General features: G+C 38.4%; 1 protein-coding gene across 4 annotated transcripts in view; it reads left to right on the top strand.

Moving 5' to 3' along the window:
- Celf2 (CUGBP Elav-like family member 2) overlaps positions 1 to 24,487 on the top strand; it is a 166,782-nt gene that overhangs the window by 127,337 nt on the left and 14,958 nt on the right. For 2 of the 4 annotated variants that reach the window (XM_035442834.1, XM_035442835.1), the window contains one exon: positions 20,697 to 20,828. In XM_035442834.1, coding sequence (XP_035298725.1) covers positions 20,697 to 20,828 — 132 coding nt within the window. The remainder of the gene's footprint in view (positions 1 to 20,696; positions 20,829 to 24,487) is intronic. The other 2 variants (XM_035442836.1, XM_035442837.1) reach the window with 1 other exon arrangement.

Genomic DNA, 24,487 nt, shown 5'->3' with positions numbered 1-24,487 from the left:
CAGAAAAAGTAGTGAGACCCTGTCTCAAAAACAAAACAAAACAGGCCCATGTCCGTGGATCCATAGTCATCTGTGTTAGTCAGCTCTCCCATCACTGTGACAAAATGCCTGCCATAATATTGCAAAGGGAAGAAGGATTTGTTTTGCATATGGTTTCAGAGGGTTCAGCTCACAGTCATTTGGCACTGTTTCTGGGCCTGTGGCAAGGAACTTCACTGTTTGTGAGGCTATTTGCCTAATACCAACAGGAAGTAAAGACAAAATACAGGAAGTAACCAGGGCAAAATATGACTTCTAACAATATGCCACCAGTAATGTACTTCCTCTAGGTTGTTCCCAACTCCAGAAGTTACTACTTTATGCCACTAGCTAGGGGGCAAGGTCTCAAAATATTAGTCTATAAGAGACGTTTCAGATTCAACCCATAATGCCTTGCTACCCAATATTTTTGAAAATCATGATTTTTTTATTTTATATTTTATTGTATTATGTTTTGGGGCTTTTGAGGCGGGGTCTCACTGTATATCCCTAGCTGGCCTGTAACTCACAGAGATCAGCCTGCCTCTGCCCCCAAGTACTGGATTAAAATCGTGTGCTACCATGCCTGACTATGAATTTAATTTTAACCTTTTTAAAATAGAGGGTGCTCAGCCTAGGAAAATGGCCTGCTTATCAGAAGGGAATTTTAATGATTTGAAAAAATTCCATTTTCTTACAACCAAAGAGAAAATGTATCTGAAGATGTATTTGTCTTCTTTCTGCTGTGGGCAAAGTGTCCTCCCCTGTTTTCCTGCAGCAGCATGCTGCCCTTCAATAGATGAGGCTACCTGAAGATCACTGAAAGTGCTTTTCTCTGCTAAAGAATGCTTTTCAAACTAGCTAAAAGTATTTTATTAGAACCTTTAAGTGTGACAGCAGAAACTAAATCTTACATTTTGATTATTTTTTTCTTCAAAACTAAAAACAATTATTGTTGTTTAACTAAAAGTCAATGTATTTGTCTAGTTTCCATCAGGGGCTCTTTCATGTGGTTAGTAGCATTCCTGACTCTATTCTTCATCAGAATTATCACTTATAAAATAAAGTGTTAGAAACCATTTCCAGGGCTAGTGCTATTACACATTTTTTAACAATGATAGTAGAGTGGGCTTACTATCTGTACCATGAACAGTCATACTGTAAAAGGCATGAAGCCTCATCTTCTCTGAGAACTTTTACATGGGGCTTGAATTTGCCCTGTGTTTAAATATGTCTCTTAATTTCCAGACAAATTCATTTACAAAGGAAAGGGACAATTTAATCCCCAAACTGTTAATTTTTTTATAATTGTAAATTTATCTTTTTAATTTTGTGAACCAAGAAAATGTCTCCCTACAGCATTATTATAAATGATTTTAAATAGTCTTGGCTTTAAAACATGAAAGATTAAGCTTTAATTTTTGTTTTAAAAAATTCCCTTAAGCAATAAATAGGTTCCTTTGTCTTGTGGCCTTGAAATAAAAATTAAAATAGTTTAAATTGCCCATGGTTAGAATAAGTGTTTCATGCAATTATCAGATAGTAGTGAATAAAATTAGAAATTAAATCATGAAAGAATAAAAACCAGGTAAGTGCATATTACTCCTTTTATGAGTTCCTCTTGGGTCTTTTGGAACCTAATTTAATCTGTTTCTTTTATTTTGATAGGCTAATTTTTCCTTTATTTACTTCAGTCATCTATTTAGTTAATTAATTCTTGGGTCATTTCTTATTATCCAGTTTTAAACCTGTTTTTGATAATTATGCTTGTTTTTTATATAGAGAGGTAAATTGTATGTCCAGCAGGAGGCTAGGTATTAAAGTCAGTAATATTTGTTTCCTACACTGTTAATAGATGGCTTTTTTTTCTGATAATGTAAAGAGTTTGGAAAACAGCATTACTTTCACCATATGTGAATTGTTCTTTGGCATTTTCTGTCTAAAACCTAATACTGTAATACTGCATTCATTTCACTGGCCACCTGTTTTCTTCTCTTTTCTTTTAAGAAAAAGATGTTTTAAAATTCTTAAAATGTTTCTGTAAGTGCAGACTCAGTCAAGTGCACACTTCAAGATAATGGATAATTTCTTTCAATAGCATAAGACATTTTTAAATGCCAGGAAGCATTACTCCATTCCCACTGCTGGCTCTTCAAAGACCTTTCCCTTTAAATTTTTGGCAGTCTTTCCCCTTTCTTCAGTATCCTTGAAGAGTACAGCAATCTTAGAGTTCCACGGAAATGTTGATGCAACCTGCTGGAGCACTTGAGGTTAGAAGAAGTAGAGGTGTTTTCATGTGATTCAGACCCATTCTGCCCTCCTCAGATAGAAATGACTGATGAGTGGGTGCTGTCCCTGTTACATATCTGTGTCACTCATGCAGATGCATATATAACAGGATGCAAAAAATATCCCTGGAGGTTATCCTGCAGCATTTCAGTTTGTAGTAGGCTTTGTCATCATTAATATTATGTATCTTCATCACCAGAGAGTCTGCTCTCTGTGGAAAGAAGTAATCCACAGTGTACCAAGCCACAGTGTGAGCCTTTCAGTGTGTGCAAATCCATGTGTTAGGCCCTGCATTGCCCGCAAGTAATTGGGGTATATGCTAAGGCCCAAAGAGAGAAAGAAAAGACACCGACCGATGCTATCTCTGAAGCTACTACATTGATGCATGAGCTTCAGGAAATCCAAGACTAAACGTCTCCCATTGACCTATACTTCCTGCTACCTTCCCAGTCTGTTCAACCTAATAGGATATAGTGGCTGAGCCTCACATCCAGCCATAGCAGCAGCATACCTCAATCTTCATCCTTGTGGGTTCACCATCCAGGTATCTTTCCTTACAGCTCACACTAGCAGCCTGATGGAGGCCCTTGTTTTCATATTCTCTATACTACTGTAAGAGCCCCCAGTATGGTCTGGAGAGATGGCTTAGAGGTTAAGACTATTGTAGTGACCAATGGGTTGAAAAGCATTGCTCCTACACTTTTGAAGTAGAAACAGTTTCTCTGTTCATAATTCCTCCTTGCATTTGAAATATCACACTAGCTTCCAAAGTGTTTTTTCTAATGTTTTGGTTTCTTGTGCAAATGGAATAGCCAAATGAAAACTCTACATTCAGTGTGTAAGAGCCATTCATTCTACCCAACCTAGTCGCAGTGATGTTGACAAGGGCAACATAATATTTGGTTCCTGAGGAATCCAAACATTGCCATACCTTACATGGATATTCACCTCTGACAGGATGCTGGGAATTAATCAATGTTAACATCTTAGAACAAAGTTATATAAGGTAGTTTGTTTTTTATTAGAAGACTCTTACAAAGTGTGGCTTTCAGAATGTTCTTATTTCATAATGCAGAATAAGGAAGCACTGTTTATCAACTAAAGCACTTTAGAACCACCTACTCTAATGTAGATATCTCAAACCAGCCTTGTAATTACATGTATATTTCTAATTCCATATAACAATCGAATGCTACACTGGTCAAATAAAATGAGATCCATTTAGCTTAGAGTATTTTCTACTTATACTGTACTTGTAAAACACAGGGCATTTTATTAGTTCGTAATGAATTCATAATTAGTTCACCTCACTCATCAAGAATACCTCAGTTTCATACCCTCCCATTTGTCCCTCATGCATATTGCTTCTCATTGCTTATCATCATAGAAAGGCAATAAATCTCTCTCTTTTTTAGTGGTTTTTCAAGACAGGGTTTCTCTGTGTAACTGGCTATGTTCCTGGCTGGCCTAGAACTCACTTTGTAGACCAGGCTCGAACTCAAAGCAGGCAATTCTTACCTGTATTAGTTATTCTTGTGTATGTTCTAGTTAAGCAAAGTCAAACCAGTTAGTAAAATGAGCTATTTATTTGTGGGGTTGAATCAGTCAAATACCCTCATACCCTGTTCACTACAAAAACAGATTGACATTCACTTCTTGAACCATTTTCTCTTAAGTTTTACTGGCTCATTTCCTATAAATATAACATTTTTGAGGTGCTTTTCTGAAAGTTTCCACATCTGTTCTTGGTGTTGACATTATGGAACACAACAGAATCAAACAATACATAAGAGATTTTGTAAGTAAAATGGCTTACAATTATAATCTCCTGATGTAGTGTTCATTCACTCAGCAAATATTTGTTGAGCATCTATTGTGAACCTGGATTTCTTTTTCTCCTTTATTCTATTTTATGTATATAAATGTTTTGTATGCATGCCTGCTGCCTTTGGATGTAGGAAAACGGGATCAGATTCTTTGTCACTGGAGCTATGGGTGATTTTGGGGACACTGTAATGCTAGGAATCAAACCTGGTTCTCTGCAAGAACAACAAATGCTCTCTGCCACTAGCCTCATACCTGGAATTCCTCTAAGTACTTAAAATGTTAGTACATAAAACTGACAAAAAATCTTTTTCCATATATTGCATATGCTACAATTAGCTTTTTGAGAACCATTATTTTCTAAGTCTCCCCATAGTAAAATAACTTCAGCAGCCTTTAAGTATAAACTATAATTTCTGCCCTCTTAAAAAAACTTCACATAACATTTTAATACCTAATATTAAAGTTTGTGAATTGGATAGAAGTGAGGTAAGAACCTTCTTTGGCTTTCCTTACCTTCTTTAAGGCTGTATGTTTTTCTATATAGTCAGTATAACCAGGAGCTCTGGGTAGTTTTTGTCCTTTGGAGATTTGACAAGGAACAAAACTAGAAGCACAAGGGTTTTGCCGTGGGAAAGAGTCTACTCACACTGCTGCTTGTTAACTTCCCAGTAGATGCACTACATGATAACCAAGGATATTTCCTTTGTATAGCATTTTAAAGTCTGAGATTTTGGAAAACAAATAGTTAGAAATATACTGTTCTACTGAAAGGTTCTCTCTTCAGCAGGAATTAGCCACTGAGAGAGAGGGGAAAGCATGCAAATATTGTGTGTGTGTGTGTGTGTGTGTGTGTGTGTGTGTGTGTGTGTGTGTGTGTGTGTGATATGTATGAATGCATGCAGTTTCCTTTAAATTACACTTTTCATCAAGAAAATGGTGAGTGGGGGGACTGGAGAGAGGTAACTCAGTGGTTAAGAACACTGGCTGCTCTTCTAAGTTCAATTCCTAGCACCCCTATGACAACTCACAACCCTCTGAAACTCCAGTGCCAGGGGATCCCAGGCCCTCTTCTGTCTTCCACAGACCCTAGGCACACATGTAGTACAGGAGACATACATGCAAGCAAAACACTCACACATTTAAAATAATATTTTTTAAAGAAAATGATTGTGAAGAGTCTGAAATAGTCAAACCCACATCTAATTCTCTAATGCATTAATATCTTTATATGGCAGAACAACTTGGGCACAGAAGCTGGGCACTCAGTGGCTTGTATGATGCTACTAACCTAGAGCTTCTTAAAAGTTCTGAACTAAAGTTTACTGAAGTTGAACAGTCGAGGGGATAGAGATGTTTATGGCTCACCACAGAGCCCATAAACTCATATGTAAGTAGATTCCACCTATGCCCCATATTCTGCTTTTGGGAACCTGTCATTCTAAAGAGAAGCAGTCCATGTGATAACTCAGTGCATTGTTATTTTGGATTCATTTAAAAATATATTTACAGACATTGACTCTTAATTCTTTGTTTGCATTTTTGCTTTTACTGTATCTGGATAAATGTTAAGTGATGGACTTTTGATCATCGGTCTTCACAATCTCTTATACAGCAAATCCACACTCAATCTTCTTGTGATATTTGGGAGAATTTAGGGTATGTTTTCTGTCCATCATAACCATTTAATGAGATTTTTATTCTGCAAAAGTATCTACATTGCTGTGAAATAGCCCTATACATCATTACTAGCACTGGTGAAAAGTATTAATTGCCTAGTTGTCCTCTGCAATAGATGGGGAACACAGATCATGATTGCAGTCATACCTCCCTAGAATTCTATTATTGAATGTCTATTTTTTTAAACACCTGAGAAACTTTTAGAACCAATGCCCTCACACGTGCAAGGCAAGTACTCTACACTGAGCTATAGCCCAGCTCTAAAGTTTTGCTGAGACAAACTGAAGTCAGTAGATCCCTTTTTTCCTGGAAGTAGTGGGAACTGAACCACGAGTCTCACTCATACTAGGCAAACAAATTTTTCAAGAAAAAAATAAAAAGAGTTTTCATTTTATATGTGGATTCATGAACTCTTTGATTTGTGTTTGTCTTTTGTTTTTTGAGACCGGTTTCTCTGTGTAGCCCAGGCTATCCTGGAACTCATTCTGCAGACCAGGTTAGCCTTGAACTCACAGAGATCTGCCTGTCTCTGCCTCCTGAGTACTGGGATTAAAAGTGTGCACCACCACTGCCCAGCTCATGAACTACTTATTAATTATGTACCACAGACACATAGAAAAATAAGCAAGACACTAGAACCTGTAAATCTAGTTGGAGAGCCGTCAGATAGGTAAAGTGCCTGCTGTTGGTGACAGGAAGTATTCTCTGTCCTGAGGAAATGGAAAGGATTTTGATAGATAAGTTGGTACTAAAACCAAAATCTTAAGAATAAGTAGAAATTTTTGCAGGTAAAAATGGAATGAAAAACCGTCAAATATGAATGTATACTTAAAATGATCTAATTAGCAAATGGATCTTCTCATTTATTTCAAAGCATAAGATATACAGAAAACAATAACTATGGAGGCCCCTAGAAACCAGGGCTTAGAGCCAGAACTTGTTTCATCTTTGAAGAGCCATCCATGTATGAACTTCAAGCCTAAAAATGTAGTCATTAGACTTAGGTACCAATTTAATGTGAAGAAGAACAAAAGGTAAGAGAAGAGATGACCACAGTATGTTCAGTTTTGGTGAGCAATAAGGCAGCATTTGTGCTAGTACAGAGGTGTTTAAGAAGAAGGAAACCTTTATAGTATGATTTGATTTGATTTGATTTGACACATGTTAAACTGAAGCCTGTGAATGAGCCTCACTGGAATATTTCAAACAGAAGTTGATGAGCTCATCCTCACAGCTACAGGGACAAGCTGCTGACTTAAGCTTAAAAGAAGTCATTATAGTAGCATCAACAAGGAAGAAGATAGAGGTCCATGTATAAATTCTTAGTTTCTGTACTTGTGGAATAGACAGATGGAGCAAGAGGTAGAAAGGAGCTCTCTAGATGATTCAGTCTCAAGAAGGCCACACAGAACAGGATTGGAAAGGTGAGAGCAGCAAGGAGATGTTGTGACATTCACATTTATGATGTTGCTTCTCTCAAGAATAGTCATCTACATTGGTAGTGCAGAAGTCTGTTCTGTAGGCAGAGAGAGAGTTAAAGACTGGGATTACAGATTTTTTTTTGATCTTTGGAGAGATGATTAGCATTTAAAAGCACTTACTTCTCTGATAGATAACCTGAGTTAGTTTCCCAACACCCCCATCAGGCCACTGACAGCCATCCAATTCCAGGGGATTGAATGTCACTGGCTTCTCTAGGCACCTACATTCACATGTGCATACCCCATACACATACACATAATTAAAAGTAAATTTTAAAGGTAAGCAATTCTTTTTTAAGATTTATTTACTGTGTATACAGTGTTCTGCCAGCATGTATGCTGCAGACTAGAAGAGAGCGCCAGATCTCATTGCAGATGGTTGTGAGCCACCATGTGGTTGCTGGGAATTGAAGTCAGGACCTCTAAAACAGTCAGTACTCTTGACTGCTGAGCCATCTCTCCAGACCCCATAAGCAATTCTTAAAAGTCTGTAAAAGTTATATCATTGCTAAGGGAAAAGTTTTTAAGATGGACAAAACAAACGGTTTTTTTAGGCTGAAGAGAAGTATCCAGAACAAAAGAAACAAAAATGAGATGAATATGAAATGAAAATTGAAGGACTAGAACAGGAAGGCAGGTTGGAGGGTTGTGACAGTCGCAAAGCAAGTCTTTGTAAGAGTCAGTCCTCATGTTGACCTCACAGAGTAACTGCTCTGGCAACATTCCCCCACTGTTGACTTTTCATCTCTCCCAGGCACCTAATGTACAAAGTGAAAGGCACAATGCCAAATAAATGCTGAATAAATTGTAACCTTTTTTTTTTTTGCTGCTCTGTTTGATTTGTCATTTTTTTGATGTTTTTTTTTCATTGATTTATTTAGTTCATAAATAAAGTCATGCACAATTATGATACAGAATACAGTACGTTCACAATGGCATGGCTAAATTAAACCAATTAAGATATTATATCACACATATTCATCATTTTTGTTTTGAGAACACTTAAAATATACTATCTCACAACTTTTAAAATATAGCATATTGTTATCAACCATATTTATCATGTTCTCAGTAGACACCAAGACTTCACAGAGTCCATGCCTCTTGTCCAACTGCAGTTTTATATCCTTAAACCAATCGTTTCCCCATTGTTAAAAGTCCCACATTGAAGCCTAATAGCCACAATTCTGCTCTCTGTTCCCATAAGTTCATCATTTCTAGGTTACACATAAAATTGAAATTGTGTGACATTTGTCTTCCAGTGTGTCACTTTTTTTTTTTTGGCAAGCATATAACTTTACTACTTATTAAAGATGAAATCAAATTTGCATGCACAGGTGAGCACTCACTGAAACACCTTGGATTCATCACATATTTGAGTTTCAATTAGCATATATATATATATATATATATATATATATATATAGAGAGAGAGAGAGAGCAATAATGGCAATATGTTATGCATCAATAGCAGCAACAGCTTTTCCAGGTTCTGCAGTCATTTGAACAAAATTGTAGAGACATCCAGCACACTCCATTTTTAAAAAAAACAAAAACCAAAACAAACAAACAAACAACAACAACACAACAACAAAGTAAAACCAGAATCCCAGAAAACAGCACAGTTCTGTTAATCTTGTGGTACTTGGCACCATTTTTTTTTAAAAAAAATTAGTTTCTCAGTCATCATCTGGGAGGAAACCATTCTGAGCAACATCATTAAAAACAGCTCTGATAAAGCATGGTCACTACTATGTATCATAAAGCAGGTCCACATATGAGTGAGTACATACCATGTTTGTCTTTTTGTGATTGGGTTACCTCACTCAGAATGGTTTCTTCGAGTTCTATCCATTTTCCTGCAAATTTCAAGATTCCATTGTTTTTTTCTGCTGAGTAGTACTCCACTGTGTAAATGTACCACAATTTCTCTATCCATTCTTCGGTTGAGGGGCATCTAGGCTGCTTCCCGTTTCTGGCTATCACAAATAATGCTGCTATGAACATTGTTGAACGTATGTCCTTGTTATATGAATGTGCTTCTTTGGGGTTTATGCCTAGGAGTGGAATTGCTGCATCTTGTGGTAGACTCATTCCCATTTTCTTGAGGAGTCGCCAATAAATTGTAACCTTAAAACAAAGAATGAAATATGTACAGTTTTATAACTGGCCACCAAGATATCCTTCCAAAGAATAGGTGGTAGCCTGCTCATTCTGCCCCGTACTGTCCACCTAGCTAAATAAGACTTACTTCTGGAAGCCCTGGGAAAGATTAGGGACTGACCACAGAACCTGGTCACTGGTTCGGTCAGCAACCCCAGCCAAGTATATTGCAGATACTGCCTTGATTTGTCAACCTGGTTGACATCTTACAAATGCCTTTCCCAGGATATGAGGATACTGCTCTATATTATAGCACTTAGTTAGCATACATAAGGTCCTCTCTACAATTCCTAGGAGTGCAGAACGGGATGGGGGAATTCTCATCCAGGATGTAAAACTGGACCAGCAGTTCCCCAGTAAGTCTGACAGTGATGACTATGCAGTGTCTTGCTTAAATAAGTCTGCTAACTGTGGATTTAACAGAGCTTCTGAGACATGAGGGGAAAACTCAGCAGAATTGGGAACATTGCAGAAGTTGAAGCTGAAAAGTATTTATTACACATATAGATCTAAGTATCAAGGTCTAGAAACAAGAAAGACTCCTATTCAGGGTAGAGTTTAAAAAACAGTAATGATTGTAATGAAGTAAGTGCCTTTGTCTTTATAGAGAATGCTGACACCTTAACAAGAGTCAATGGAACTAATCATTTCGTTTTCTCAGTCATGAAATGGAATTGTTTCACCTTCCTCATTGAAATACTGAGGTTTAATATACATATATGTACATAGTATGTATGTATTCTAAAATCACTTTTTCTAAAGTAAAATTCTAAGTATTATGGGAAAGTCGTTATTTGGTATGGGTGTACAGTGCTGTTCATGGAGACATGCTAACCAGGATCCAGAGTGTTCATGTGGTCACCTGCCTTGGAAAACACACATTTCTGCAGTCTTCCCAAAAGCGCTAGAAAGTAAATGTAAATGCTAGTATGGCTTCTTCACAGTTCTCCTTTTGTGCTTCAGTGCTCAGCTGGCAGGAAACTTCCCACGGTGCCTAAAATGCAAGGTTGGAAGACTAACCTCTCCTTACCAAAGATAAAAACAGTGCTACTGGATGAAATAGAGTGGGACACCCATGTCTGTGTGGATTTTATTATCAAGGACCAGGCACTGAGGCCTGTCCAGAGTCATTTTGGTTTTGGTTTTTGGTTTTTCTGTTTGTTTTGTTTTTTTGTTTTTGTTTTTGTTTTGTACAAGCAACACACTAATCTGTGGTCTGTGCTGGCTACTTGAAAAGCAAAGCTTTATTGATCCTGACACAGACACAACTACATCCCTCTTTTCCAAATGGAGGGTAGTATGACATGAACTTTCAAGGTTCTGTTATCCAGAGGAAAATCTATATCATAGCACTGACCATCCTCTTATCTGGGAAAACTCCCCATTTCCACCGTGATGATGGCCAGACATAAGGCAGGAAGTTAGTAAAGCAGATGACTTGGGTCTTCTTTCCTCAGGCTGTTTTTCCAGGACCTACAGCCTGTCCATACCATATTATATAGGGGTAAAAAGTCTTCCTGATCATCTATTCAGACACCTCATCCATAATCAGGGAAGAATGTTTTACTAGATGGCATTGAGACCATTATTTTTTAAACTATGAAATACTAGAAAGCAAGAGTTTCTGGGAACCAAGATCTGATTTCTGGATCTTTATATTTCTGTCTTCTCATCCTTATCAGTCAGTAGTTGTCAACGTTTTCTGTCTGTACCCATGACCATATGCAAACGTGCTTGTCTGTCTTGGGGCTCCTAAGACTAAGAAGGGGATGTACTTTTTAAAAGACAGGATCTCACTATGCATCCCTGACTGGCTTGGAACACTTTATTAAACCAGGCTGATCTTGAACTTACAGATATCCAACTGCCACTGGCTCTGCCTTGCTGTCCTTCCCAGTTGCTGTCATGTGCCATGCCCCACCATAGTTGACTTAGTACTTTTTATTTTGATAAATCATGAACGAAATGTTATTGAAGTAGCAGTGTTATCTTTTTTCTACTCCTTTCTTAAAAGATCCAAGTGATTCTTTCAAACTCGAGGCCTCAAAGGCCATTTTCAACCATAAGTGTATCTTTATGGGGGAGAAGATACCAAAAATAATACCAAGCTTATTGACAATTACTATAGTAGGTGTTTTTTTTTCAAATAAGCTAGTGAGAGTTCCAAAAGGCATTTAAAATGAAAATTAAAGTGATGAAGTCACTGAGAGTACTTTGTATATTAAAATATGGCTTTTGTCCACATCAGTTTCTCCTCTTCCAAAATTTTGTCTCTCAGAATAAAAAATTTAAAAAGTAATTTCAAGTCACAACCTATTCCTGAGACCGAATTTTCCTCTCTGGTCTTACAGAGAATCCCTCTGTACCAGTGCTGCACCAAGCTATATTTCCTTCCCAGTGAGTGGGCAGTGAGAGTGGGCCAGTGTACGTGGGGTAAAACACATGCCACTACAGATCCTCGAGTAATGAGATGACATAGCCTCAGAACCTTCTATGCTGATGTATAGCACGCTCCCTCCTCCTCCCATCACCCTTCCTTTTCTCTCCCTCTTCCCAAAAATCTTTTCAGAAATAAGTTAAAATAAGAGGTATGGTTATTGGAAAATAATTAGGCCCCATGGGAGAAGAGCCACTCAGAATTTCATTAATGCCCTAGGGTTGTGATTAGTTGATAATGACAGTGCCTATGTCATTGCATAACTATTCTGCCTCTCATGTTGTTTTCCTGCACTGTTGGAATATAGCATCCAAGCTGATCAGAAACAAAACAACAACCACAGGCTCCAGTGTCTTACATTCAGTAGATATTTTCTCTGTGTTTACAATTGTTTCCTTTCTTAAACCACAAAGACACTGTGCTTTCACTGTCTAATTATTCTGTGGAAAGTGGTTAATGAATACACTAAAAGCAACTCTTGCTCTCTTCTATTAATGTTTTTTTATGTAGCTTAAAAGAAGACTCTTGCTGCCTGGAAAATGTAGGGAAGAGGGTCAATGTAAGAAAATCTGTTTTTTCCCTGGGAACGTAGTATATATCTGTGTTAGACATGACCTGAAAATACCCAGGTAAGGAAAGAAAGAACAATTCAGTAAAGAAGTGGCCAGTGTGAAAGATCAACAAACCCCTAATGGGCACTTTCTCTGCCTTCCTTGGAAGGATTAAGTATAGACCATCCCTTAGCATTCAGCAGTCAGACTTACCCAAAGAAGAATGTTGTATACTATCCCATCTTTTGTAGAGTATATGAAAGCAACAGTGAAGTTTCTTTGTGTGTTTTCAGTGGATCTCAGGGCAAGTGGAGTCACAAAATGGCCTGGGATTTGGGCCTTCCATCTCCTGCTTATTCACAAGAGTGGCTGCTTGGAAACTGATAGTGGATTCTACTCACTTCCTCCCAAGAATTGTCAGGAATAAAAGTGTCTCTGGCCCTGTTCTAGTGACACCAAGACAGCATCTAGCTTCATCAGTTCTGGTTTTTAAATACCTTTATTTTCTCTGGCATACAGCAGAAAGAAAGCATGTTGAGTATTTTACGAGATACAGCTGCTTCTGTGTCATCAGGAGCCCTCACAAAGGCTGCAACCTAAAGACAAATGAGTGCCCTTGCCTGTCTAAGGTCTGCATATCAGCTTTGCTGTAAGAAAACTAGATGAGGCTATTCTATCCCCCTGCCTCAGCCCTCCATTCATTCAGTAGGTGCTTAGTTGGTACCTACTGTGTGTCATCACTCTTGAGGTTCTAAGAAATTAAAACAGGAAAAAATTCCCGTTCTTTAATATGCTTGCCTTCTGGTAGATTTGTTAATATAGAACAGAATCACACCTATTACAGTTTTTTGTTTGTTTGTTTGTTTGTTTGTTTGCCTTGGTTTTTTGATACAGGGTTCTCTGTGTACCCTTGACTGCCCTGGAACTTACTCTGTAGACCAGGCTGGCCTCAAACTCACAGAAATCCACTGACCTTTACCTCCCAAGTGTTTGGATCAAAGGCGTGCACTACCATCGCCCAGCTCTATTACAGGTTTTTTAACTCTTAATTTTCCCTGACTGACAACTGCTCTCCTTTCCTGTCAGAAACCAGACCTGTTTTCTCTCCATAAACCATCACAGTTCTAAGGGAAACTTATAGAATTACATCAGACATCCCTGAGACCAGTGGTTCCAAATCATGCAAAAATAAAGTGAAGATGGGTTTCTGAAATGAGATTTCTAAGAGCCCTTCCCTGCAACTGTAGCATTCAGTGAACAGAAGTGAGCCCCAAGAATCTTCTGATTCTGAAATGTGGGAACTAACTACCTCTTAAAAGAAAACTTGATCACTAAGTGCATATGTGGTATATATGGTTACAGCTGTTTCAAAAAAAAAAAAAAAAAAAGCCAACTCTGACCAGATGGACCAGATAGCATGCCAGAAACATTGGCTTCTGGGTTTACACCACACAAAAAAAATCTGGCCTTTGTGGTTGTTCATTTGGAATTTTGTGGCATGTACTAGTAAATGTCCTTTGGAGAGAAGACAGAAACGACAAATAGGGCAAGCACAATGAGTCATAAAGTTACATCGATACCTTTGATACTGTCTAATTAGGGCTACATTTTACATCTTCATTTATGCTATGGGAAGTGAAATTGGAAACGTTCCCAAAATTTTGCCTTGAACTGTGAGAATTCTGTTTCATTGGAGTGCTCATTTTGGAGATGGGAGCATGCTTGCACCTAGTAAAACATGAAGCCCTTTTAAAAAGCTATTGAAGAGATTTCTGACGTTACCAAGGCTAGCTCCAAGGTTTGCAGCAAGCCCTTCATACATAATTATTCCGGTCCCTGCATTCATATGCAATATGAATGAAGAGCAATATGTCTCTGAGACAGCTCCCCTCACTTTAGAAGACATCTGTTCTCAGATGAGTCTCCTTCATATTAACTGAAATATATCACTTTGTAACTTCAGTCCACTGATTCCAATTTTGATATCTCAAACCACAAAGAATACCTTTTTGATGTCAGAACCTTTGTTTTCTCTTTGTAAACTAAATATTATGTTTTTAAACTTTTCTTCTTTTTTTTAACTTTAATATCTCAATATCCTCCTGGATGTTCTTAAACTACACACACACACACACACACACACACACACACACACACACACACACACACGGTTGAGAGGGGATGGCTTTCTTAATGAGTAACTTAGCTGTAAAAGCTACACTTTGTCATTATTTATCAAGTTAACAAGGGGTGGAGAAGCTTTGAATCTTCAAGTGTTGCAGAATGATGAAATGGTGGTGAATTTCTCTTAAGGACAGAATAGCCAAAGGTTTTCCAACAAACTCATGCCCTGCTGTAGCAAACACCAGTGCCACCTCATCTGATTTTCTTGCCCTCTCTCAGAGATAAATTACATTACTTCTTTGGAGTTAATGCTAAGCCTTAGTTAAATTGAGATTGCCTAATATCTCACAGATTGCAAACAACAGAGCCAAAAAAAAAACATTAAGGTGGATCTAGGATCCAAGCAAATTTATTGCCTCCATAAGTAAATCTCTGTGATACCCACAAGGTCCATTCAAAACACAAAATAGGATTTTTAAATTCAGTGTCAACATACTGTTAAGCCTCTATAGTTAACAAGCTGCATGTAAATCCTAGTTCCACCATTTACAATGCCTAGCACCTGTATGCACTAAAAAGTATTAGCTACCATCACTATTAGTGCCATTCCTGGTGAAAATGAATTTTCTATTTCTGTTACTAATTACCACAAGCTTGGACATCTCAGGAGGATGTTGTTCTGCCTGTCTCTTTCTTGAAATATAGTCCTTTTGAACCAAAGCTTATTTGCCTACCCAGGATAGAAAGAGAACAAGCAAGAGGGCCCTGTGAAAGCACCATGGCATTTTCAGTTCAGTGCTCTTGTGGTTCATGGTCAGTGAATGTATGATGTTGCCATTCTCTCTATCCCAAGAAGTCACCTCTCTTCCCATAAGCAAAGTGAAAATGATGATGGGAAGAAAAAATATGGTCCTTTCATCTCTGGAAAACTAAGAAAAGGAAAGCAGGCACTTATCTCTGGGTACACATCACCTTTGAAATAAAACAAACTAAGGTATTTGAAACCAGATCCTTGTATATGGTAAACATGTGTTCTACTACCCTGCATTCTCCCAGCTCCAGATTAAATTTCTTAACAGTGATGACTAATCCTACCTTAATATCTGGGCTGGTTAAAGAAAGATTTCTGTAAACCAAAAAAAAAAAGCTGTTTATATCTGCATAAAAAAGTCCTGTGGTCTTTCTGTGAACCATGTACACAGCTGGAATTCTAGCTGGCATCTGTACATCTTTTTTTTCAGATATTTTTTTATTTGAATTAGAAACAGGATTGTTTTACATGGCAATCCTAGTTCCCTTCTCCCTCCCAACCTCCCCTACCACCCACCCCCCAACTAAAACCCTACCTATCACATATCCTTCCTGCTCCCCCTGGATGGTGAGGCCTTCCCTAGGGTGTCATCAGAGTCTATCATATCCTTTGGGATAGGGCCTAGGCCACCCCCGTGTGTCTTGGCTCAGGGAGTATCCCTCTATGTGGAATGGTCTCCCAAAGTCCACACCTATGCTAGGAATAAGTACTGAACTACTACAGGAGGTCCCATACATTTCCAAGGTTTCCTCACTGAAACCCATGTTCCTGGGGTCTGGATCAGTCCCATGCTGGTATCCCAGCTATCAGTCTGGGGAGCAAGAGTTCCCGGATGTTCAGGTAAGCTGTTTCTGTGGGTTTCACCAGCATGGTCTGGACCCCTTTGCTCTTCACTCATCCTTCTCTGCATCTAGGTTCCAGTTCAGTTCGGGATTAGTTGTGGGTGTTGGCTTCTACTTCCACCAGGTGTTAGATGAGGGCTATCGGGTGACATATAAGTCAGTCATCAATCTCATTATCCAGGGAGGGCATTTAAGGTAGCCTCTCCTCTGTTGCTTAGACTGTTAGCTGGTGTCATCTTTGTAGATCTCCAGACATTTCCCTAGTGCCTAATTTCTCTGTAAACCTAAAATGTCTCCCTCTATTATGGTATCTCCATTCTTGTTATCATCTATTCTTCCCCTGACTCAACCTTTCTGCTCCCTCATGTCCTCTGCATCCCTCCTCTTCTCCCCTTTTCATTGCGTAGCTCCCTCCCCCTCTTCCCATGCTCCCAATTTGCTCAGGGGATCTTGACCCTTTCCCCTTCTCCAGGGGACCATGTATGTCTCTCTTAGGGTCCTCCTTGTTTACTAGCCTCTCTGGCAGTGTGGATTGTAGGCTGGTGTACATCTCTTGTGTACTAACCAGGTCAATCTATTTAACATCTTAATCTATGCTTTCTCATCCTTAAGAAAAAGAAAAGGCTTCCAACTAGTTTTCAAGTGGTCTTAAAAGATCCACCTGTAGTGAAAGAATGTCTGAAAGACTTGTTACTTGTTAATGTTAACAACTTGAGTGTAGAAACCAGGGCTGGCTTTGGTTGAGTACCATAGTAGGGGATCTGCTAACACTATTGTCTTTCTGCATCACAAAGGCCTGAGTCTGTGACCCACAGTTTTCATCTGAGCCAATAAACTCTTGGATATATTGTTTACCAAGGACAAATTCTAAAGACAAGCCATCATGTTCCCTCCATTAGGGTTGGCATTAGGGATTTCCCAATGTGGAATTTTTACAGTAAGGAACAAACTTACTCAGATGAGCAAAGAAATTTTGTGATCATATTGAAGTAAGCATATCCTTACCACCAATCTCCTTTGACTATCTCACTTCTCAAATTTTATACTACCTGTACACACAGTTTTCACAAAAGGGCACAGACTGTGTGCCACATGAGCTAATAAAGACAAGACTTTTGTCTACTACATTTCATTTTCTTTCCTTGTTAGTCAGCTTATCCAAACATCTATAGACTGGTAGGTAAGATATAAGCTGTGGTAAGGCAGGCTTCAAATGCCATGTATGAAAGCTATCACTGTTACCATATAAACAAGGTGAGGCAAACATTGCTGGACCCCATTTGGATTCCTCCTTATCTTATTCTGCAGCCTCTTGTGTGAAATGAAGCAGCTCCTACCAACAGGCACTCTTGGAAAAGGAGCCAACATTTATGCACACCTTTCCTGAAGTGTTCTTTTGGCATTTTACAAAGTTGTGAGAAAGTGAAAGATGTCGCTCCCAGTGAAGACTGAAGAGAAATTTAGGTGGACAGAATGCAGTTATCCAAGACAGCTCATTGCTAGACTGCCAACACGGAAATAGGAAAATATGTGGGTTGATGTCATTTAATTTGTTTCTGTGTTGTATTAAGGAACTTTTTCCTCTATTGTGCATCTGCTGGACATTTAGTTTTTAAGTGCTTGGCTGAGATTGGCCCTGTGACAAATCTGATTTTAAACAGATTGTTAAACTTCAAATGGTTCTTAAAGGCAACTCTATATGCAATAGAAAGATCTCTTTGCAACTAAAATTAGGGCAGATTTTTAAAGTGTCAGCCAAAGATACAGCATACATGGATTCCTCTCACTTTAGGACACTTCATGCAGTTAGCTTCTCACATTTTCATACTTAATTCTACTTTGTGCCTGTTCTTTGCCTTCTATCAGGAGTTCCAAAAATAGTGCAATAAAAGGTAAGAAACTGTATTTCTTACAGTCTGTCTTACACTCTAGATAGAAACTCTCTGTGTCATTATTTCAAAGCTGGTATAGAACAATGGCTTGATTTTCTTTGAGTGACACCTCTGCTCTTCAGAAGAGTTTCTGTACAAGAGTCATAGGTTACACTTTTCTTGACTTGCCTTTTCTAGCACAGATTTCTAGCCTATAAGTGATGGTGTGAAAGTAAGTGGAGCCGGTATTCTCCCAGCTGTTTAGGGAAAAGTTCTCCACTCTGCATGGCTTGGAATATCATCTGTATAAAACAGAACAGAGGAGAAAGGAATAGGGGTAGTTAGAAATAGTGGGGTCTCTACCTCCCTTGAAGGGACCCTAGCTCTAGATTTGGACCTGTGAGGAAGGGAGCCTGCTTCCTCAGTCTCAGTCAAGCTTCTATTAAACTCAACTTCATGTATGATACTGAGACACCCATGGAAGGAAACCTGTTATAGACTGCTTTAAATGCCACAGATTCCTTTGATTCTTACAGTTTTCAATAGATTTCTTCATTTGTTAGGACAATTTCTAGAGAGAATAACTGTTGCATTTTATAATTTTCACTAGTTACATTTACTTCACAGAGGAGAGGGTCCACAGATAACCTTACATTGCCCTTTCAGTTCTTTACTCCTGTCACTTAAATTCATGTTTTGTTTTGTTCTTTTCAGTATTTCTTGCTAGTTTAGAATTCAAACATACATCATGAATAGTTTTTCTACCTTATTCACGAGCACAATCTGGTAAAGGCTTTTACATGTGGAATAACAACAGATAGAGTCCATGGGGACATGTAGACTAACATCAGATAGAGTCCATGGAAAATGTGCCAGATATTTATAAATTAGATGAACTAGGTTATCAGAAAGAATTCCCACTGGAAGAGGAAAAGCTACCATGTATAGTAAAATATTGTTGTGGTTTGTACTTTAATCACATCAGTAAGTAGTAAATTAGTAGAAAGCTTAGAGATGAGTGGTAAATAAAAGGGCAAACCCAGGAAGTAGCACAATGAAAGTAGCTTACACATTAGAGGCATTTGGTGAATTAGAAAAACTTGAGTATAAATTTTCAAAGGGTCCTGGTGCATAAAAAATACAAGAAGTTTGTAACCTATCTGAGGTATCTCATATAGGACCATCTGAATATACCTCTGGAACCCCAAAAGGCTAAACTGTTAGTATGAGATGAACTAAGAAGGGCTGTAGGTATTTCCCTCTGAGAATTTATAGTAATAAACAAGCCTTCACATGAGCTTCTTCAAGCCATTTGTAAAGGTCTGTAGTTTGCCTTTTCCTCCAGTACCTTATGTAATCAAATAGAAATCATCCCTGAAAAAACCCATCTTCAATCCAGACCTCAAATCAAAGATCAAAGATTTCCAGAAATAATCTCTCAATGATATTAAATAATACTAAAGCTCTCATATTCAAAAATCATAAACTATAGTTAAACTAAGCACCAAAAGTAGGAAATCAGGGGCTGGACATAGCTCAGCAGATAAGAGTGTTCAAAGCTCTAGCATGAGGACTGGGCTTTGAATACCATTACCCATGGGTGGCTCATAAATGCCTGTAACTCCAGCTCCAAGGGATCCAACTCCCTGTTCTGGTTTCAGCAGGTACCAGTATTCATATGCAAATATATCCAATAAGCATATGAATAAGCAGTAAAAAATAAATCTTTTTAAAACCTAAACAGAAGCCAGGCGGCAGTGGTGCATAGTGGTGGTGTATGCCTTTAATTGCAGCACTCAGGAGCCAGATGCAGGCAGATCTCTGTGAGTTCTAGGCCAGCTTGGTCTACAAAGCTACACAGAGAAAGCCTGTCTCAAAAGACCCAAAAGAAAAAAAAAGAAAAAAAAAAACCTAAACAGCTAAACAGCTGATTTAGAGTTGGACAATATATTTAGATCAATCCATGACCTCAGATATTAGAACTATTAATACATTTACAGAAAGAAAGTAAAACTAGTATGTTTAGAGAAACTTAAAGGATTTAAAAAATTAGAATGGCAACTGATTATTTAAATAACCATACTGATGCTTCTGAAAATGTAAATTATAATGTAACATACAGTGACTCTAAAACTAAGAGCATTTTAGATATAGCTAAAAAAAAGTTTGGTGAGTAAAATAGTACAACATATAAATTTGAGAGTCTCCTATAGTGGAACTAACAGAGGGTAATATAGACTTGAGAGTTGTCATTCACAATTTTTTCCCAGGAAACATCAAGCAGCATATTCATTATGCTGGCAAATCAGATGGAGGTGGGCTATTTGCAAGGGTGGGGACTGAAATTAAAGGCCTTGCTCAATAAGGCTGAGAACCACTGAGCTATGAGCCAAGCCCGCCATGTAATCTCTTCAGTTACTAACTCTGAGTGCCAAAGAGCCTACAAGTACAGTTCCATTTGTCTTTTACAAAAAAACTTTAAGGAAGAATCACAGGTCTGTGGTGTTTAAGTGGCTCCACAGTTAGCCTTGTATAGTGACAACGGTTTCTTTTTATTCCAGTTAGCTCTCATCTTGTGCTTTCTCTCTCCCTTTCTCTTTTTCAGTGGCTGCTTCAACCCCTAATTCTACTGCTGGTGCAGCCATGAATTCCTTGACCTCTCTTGGGACTCTGCAAGGATTGGCTGGAGCCACTGTCGGATTGAATAATATTAATGCACTAGCAGGTACCTTAAACAGTGAGTATTTGCTGCTCTGGTGGACAGCCTTCCCCTAAATTCTTCAGAAAATGGTCAGCCAGAATTGACCAAAAAAGGATATGAAATTGGGAGAACTAAAACTTGGGATGGAGGAGCACATGGTTCAATAGGCAAAAGCTTTCCCCCTTTGATTGTAACTCAAAATAAACCCAACCACATCCCACCTCAGCTTCTTTCCAATGTGTAGTGTAAATCCAAATCCTTAGATTTCTGTGGCTTGACAGCTAGTTTTTCAGGTTCCAAAGAAGTTTGGTTTGGTTTTTGGTTTTCTCAGCCCTGCTGCAAGGCAGTGTATTATAATAGAAAAGTTAATGGAGTGGAAGTTGGGTAGCATATGCCCAGCTCTACTGCCAGTCAATTGTAAGAGCTGAGGCAAATCACAGCTCCCTCTCTGGCCTAGTCTCCTTGGGAAAATTGAAAATTCTGGGTCAAATGATATTAAAGGTGCCCTCCAGCTTGAAAAACCAAGGATTCTAGATAAGTGTAAGAGCAAAAAGCTAGTCGTTGGAAGCCAGAAATGCAACTGAGTGGCAAAGACGTACTGCTAGAAAAAGAAATATCTTCATGAAGTGCCTGGAGATATGGGTGCCTCTACAGCAGTGACAGACAACACAGGATATGGGCAAATAGGTTAGCAAATTACACTTGATTCTGAAACAAACTGACCCGTTTAGAAAGGAAACTAGCCTCTGTCCCACACAGCTAACTAGCTGTTCTGTTATTCAGATGCATATGGGGAAATAGTGCCCAGGCTTGAGGATGAGTCACACAAGTTTGGTGTGGGCCTCTGCACTGGGGAACTGAGCCTCAGTCATAAGGAGGACATATAATTTACCTGTCCTTCCATTTGTTCACCCTCCTTGCCCAGGAGGCCCAGAACAGCCAACAGAATTTCTGCATTGTGGACCTAGTTATCTACCAGAAGGCCCAAGCAATGTAACACCTGCCTGCTAAAAATGTGTAAAAAGTAGGTCCTGGCCATTTACCTCACTTAAAGCCATCAGTTAATAAGTATTTTTAGTGAGTGGCCAGACCACAATTTTTTTAAATCAAAATCCTAATTTACATGTAAAAGTCCAAAAAGTAATAATTTGCAAAAACAAAGTTGGACCAGCAAGATGGCTTGGCAGGTAAAGGTACTTGCTGCCAAGCCTGATGAACTGAGTTCAACCCCTAAGCATCCTCTTGGTAGAAGGAGAGAACAAACTTAAGCAAGTTGTCCTCTGGCCCCTCCACAAGTTTTTATGCATGCACGAGCACCCACACACACACACACACACACACACACACACACACACACACACACACACACAAAGTAAATAAATGTAATGAAAGAGTTTAAACTCTAAAATGTATCCACATAAAGATTAATTTGTATAATCCTGACAAGAAAATAAACCATATTTTAGTAAGTAGATAATGTTCAGATTTTATTAAGTCTTTTCATTTAGATGCACTAGGAAGGCAAAAAAAAAAAAAAAACAAAAAAAAAACAAAAAAAACAAACCTAGACTGAGTTTTATCTGACCATAAAGAAAAAAGTGTTTCCTTCCACATGTGATGGCTCTTAATTAGCATATAGCACATGGCCTGGTAGCCTTGTGACAGCCAGAATGTTTTTTTCCAGTTAAAACTGCCTCCAGCTTTTACATTTTCCAGCAGCCACCTAGGAGCCTGGAGGCCTGAGTCCTGTTCTGGTGCGGCTCCTCTTTTTGACCTTGTCCTGCAGCTGTGCCAGCCCACTTGCCCTTCACCTGGGTTTCGGATGTGTGTGTGCATACATCCCTCATGCTGCTTCTCTTGCCCCAGGACCTAGTTCCCCTCAAACAAGGACTTTGATTTGATCGCCTGCCTGTCCTTGGTCTGCAGAGTAACAGGCCAGTGGGAATGGTTGTCCTCCTCAGCACGTGCTCATGACTGCTGTGTGTCTCTGTCCATGTCTCGTGCCTCTGCACCAGCTTTGTTTTGTGTTACTGGGCTTTTCCCATCTTTATTTTGAGAAACCTGGGGGAACTTCATTGAATGATGAGAAACCACATCTAGTCTTTGTATGGGATCATACATTACACAAAGTTTGCTCTGGCAAGTACAACAGTTTCAAATTGGGTTGTGATTTTCATTGTTTACAATTGGGTTAATAGAAGTACATATAGTTTGTGACAGGTTAAGAAAGAATGTTTTTAATTTCACATATCCCTTACATATGCCTACTTACCAGTCAGTGTGAACCAGAAAATGTTTAATTAAACAAAAATTATACACAAATTGAAATAAATTCATTCCTTCTTGATTGTTAGTAGTACAAACCTCTTCTACAACTTTAGCATCAACTTGGGGAGAGTATTTAATACTTGTCTCATTAAATATTAAGGGAAACTCTTTTAGGGTAGATTATCCTCTTAGTTCATTCTTCCTCACACAAATTATGATTTCACCTGTTGCAGATAATTCTCTCAAGGTAATCAAGAAATACTTTTCTAGACAGTCAGCTCCTACAACAGTTAACAACAGCTTGTGTATTGTTTCCCTCCCAGCTATGTCCCAGGGATGGTTACTGTATGGTACTTTGGCTACAAAGGATTTCTGAACAGAACCAGCTATTCTTCATGAACAGCAACAGAAAGGAAGTGGATAGATGATGCATCTTGGCCTAGACTTGGTCCTCTTCCCTGCCAGAGGGTTAGCCCCTCTCTAAAAGGGTCCATAGATAAACTGCTAGCTTAAACTATTTGAAAAACCTTTCCTTTCCCTTGTATATTAATGAGTGAAACTAAATAAAAGTTCAACTCTCTAAAGGTAAAGCCAGAATCAATACAATCAAAAAGAAGGTGAGTCATTCATAACTTTCATCTGGATAGTTTGAGGATAGTTTGAGGATATAATAGTATCTCAAGATGAAAAACTGCTTTGTGCAGATACATCTACCCAAGAGCCTCTATCTGATTAGTTATTTCTAAATGTAAGAGAAATGGCATCCTTTTCTTTGTTTAAATTATGTTATTCTTCCAAATGGCTTAACATGGCATCCTTGAAACTATGACTGTTTTACGGTTACTAGTCAGAAACACTTGGTGAAGAGTGATTTTGAATTCTTTTATGTGAAGAAAGAGAGAGAGCCTTTGGACACATTACCCTAGCTTACAGTGCTCTTATTTACATTGTGGAATCATTGATTTAATCTGTCAGCTAGCAGTTTCTGAAGATGAATATCATTCCATCCCAGAGCACAACCCAAACACATTTGCATTTGTGATCTTAACAACATAGGTAAACATGGAAGTGCCACTATTATTACATCTTCCCTAGTTCCAGTTATTTTTCCCAGATCCTCATTCATTAAGGTGTTGGTTAGCAGAATACACCTCATCTATCCAAATGAAAACTTAAACTCAGTCAGTAGGTCATAAACCTGTTCTAATACATTCCTTACTTTTTCCCTCTTATTTGTGTGATCTATCTCTTAGAAGAGTGGCTCACAAATAAATGTAGTCTGCTTATGGTACACTCCTTGTAGTTCTGCTTTTTAGTACCATTTCCATGATGCTCACAAAAATAATTGTTGGTGTGTCTGTCATTTAACTAACTTAGGTCTGAAGAGTAAATGTAACAGACTGAGTAATCAGGCTACATACCAACTA

Source organism: Cricetulus griseus, chromosome 3 (genome assembly GCF_003668045.3).
Source record: "Cricetulus griseus strain 17A/GY chromosome 3, alternate assembly CriGri-PICRH-1.0, whole genome shotgun sequence".
Classification (NCBI taxonomy): domain Eukaryota; kingdom Metazoa; phylum Chordata; class Mammalia; order Rodentia; family Cricetidae; genus Cricetulus; species Cricetulus griseus.
Note: the sequence above shows the minus strand (reverse complement) of the source record. Positions and strands in the feature narration are given on the sequence as shown.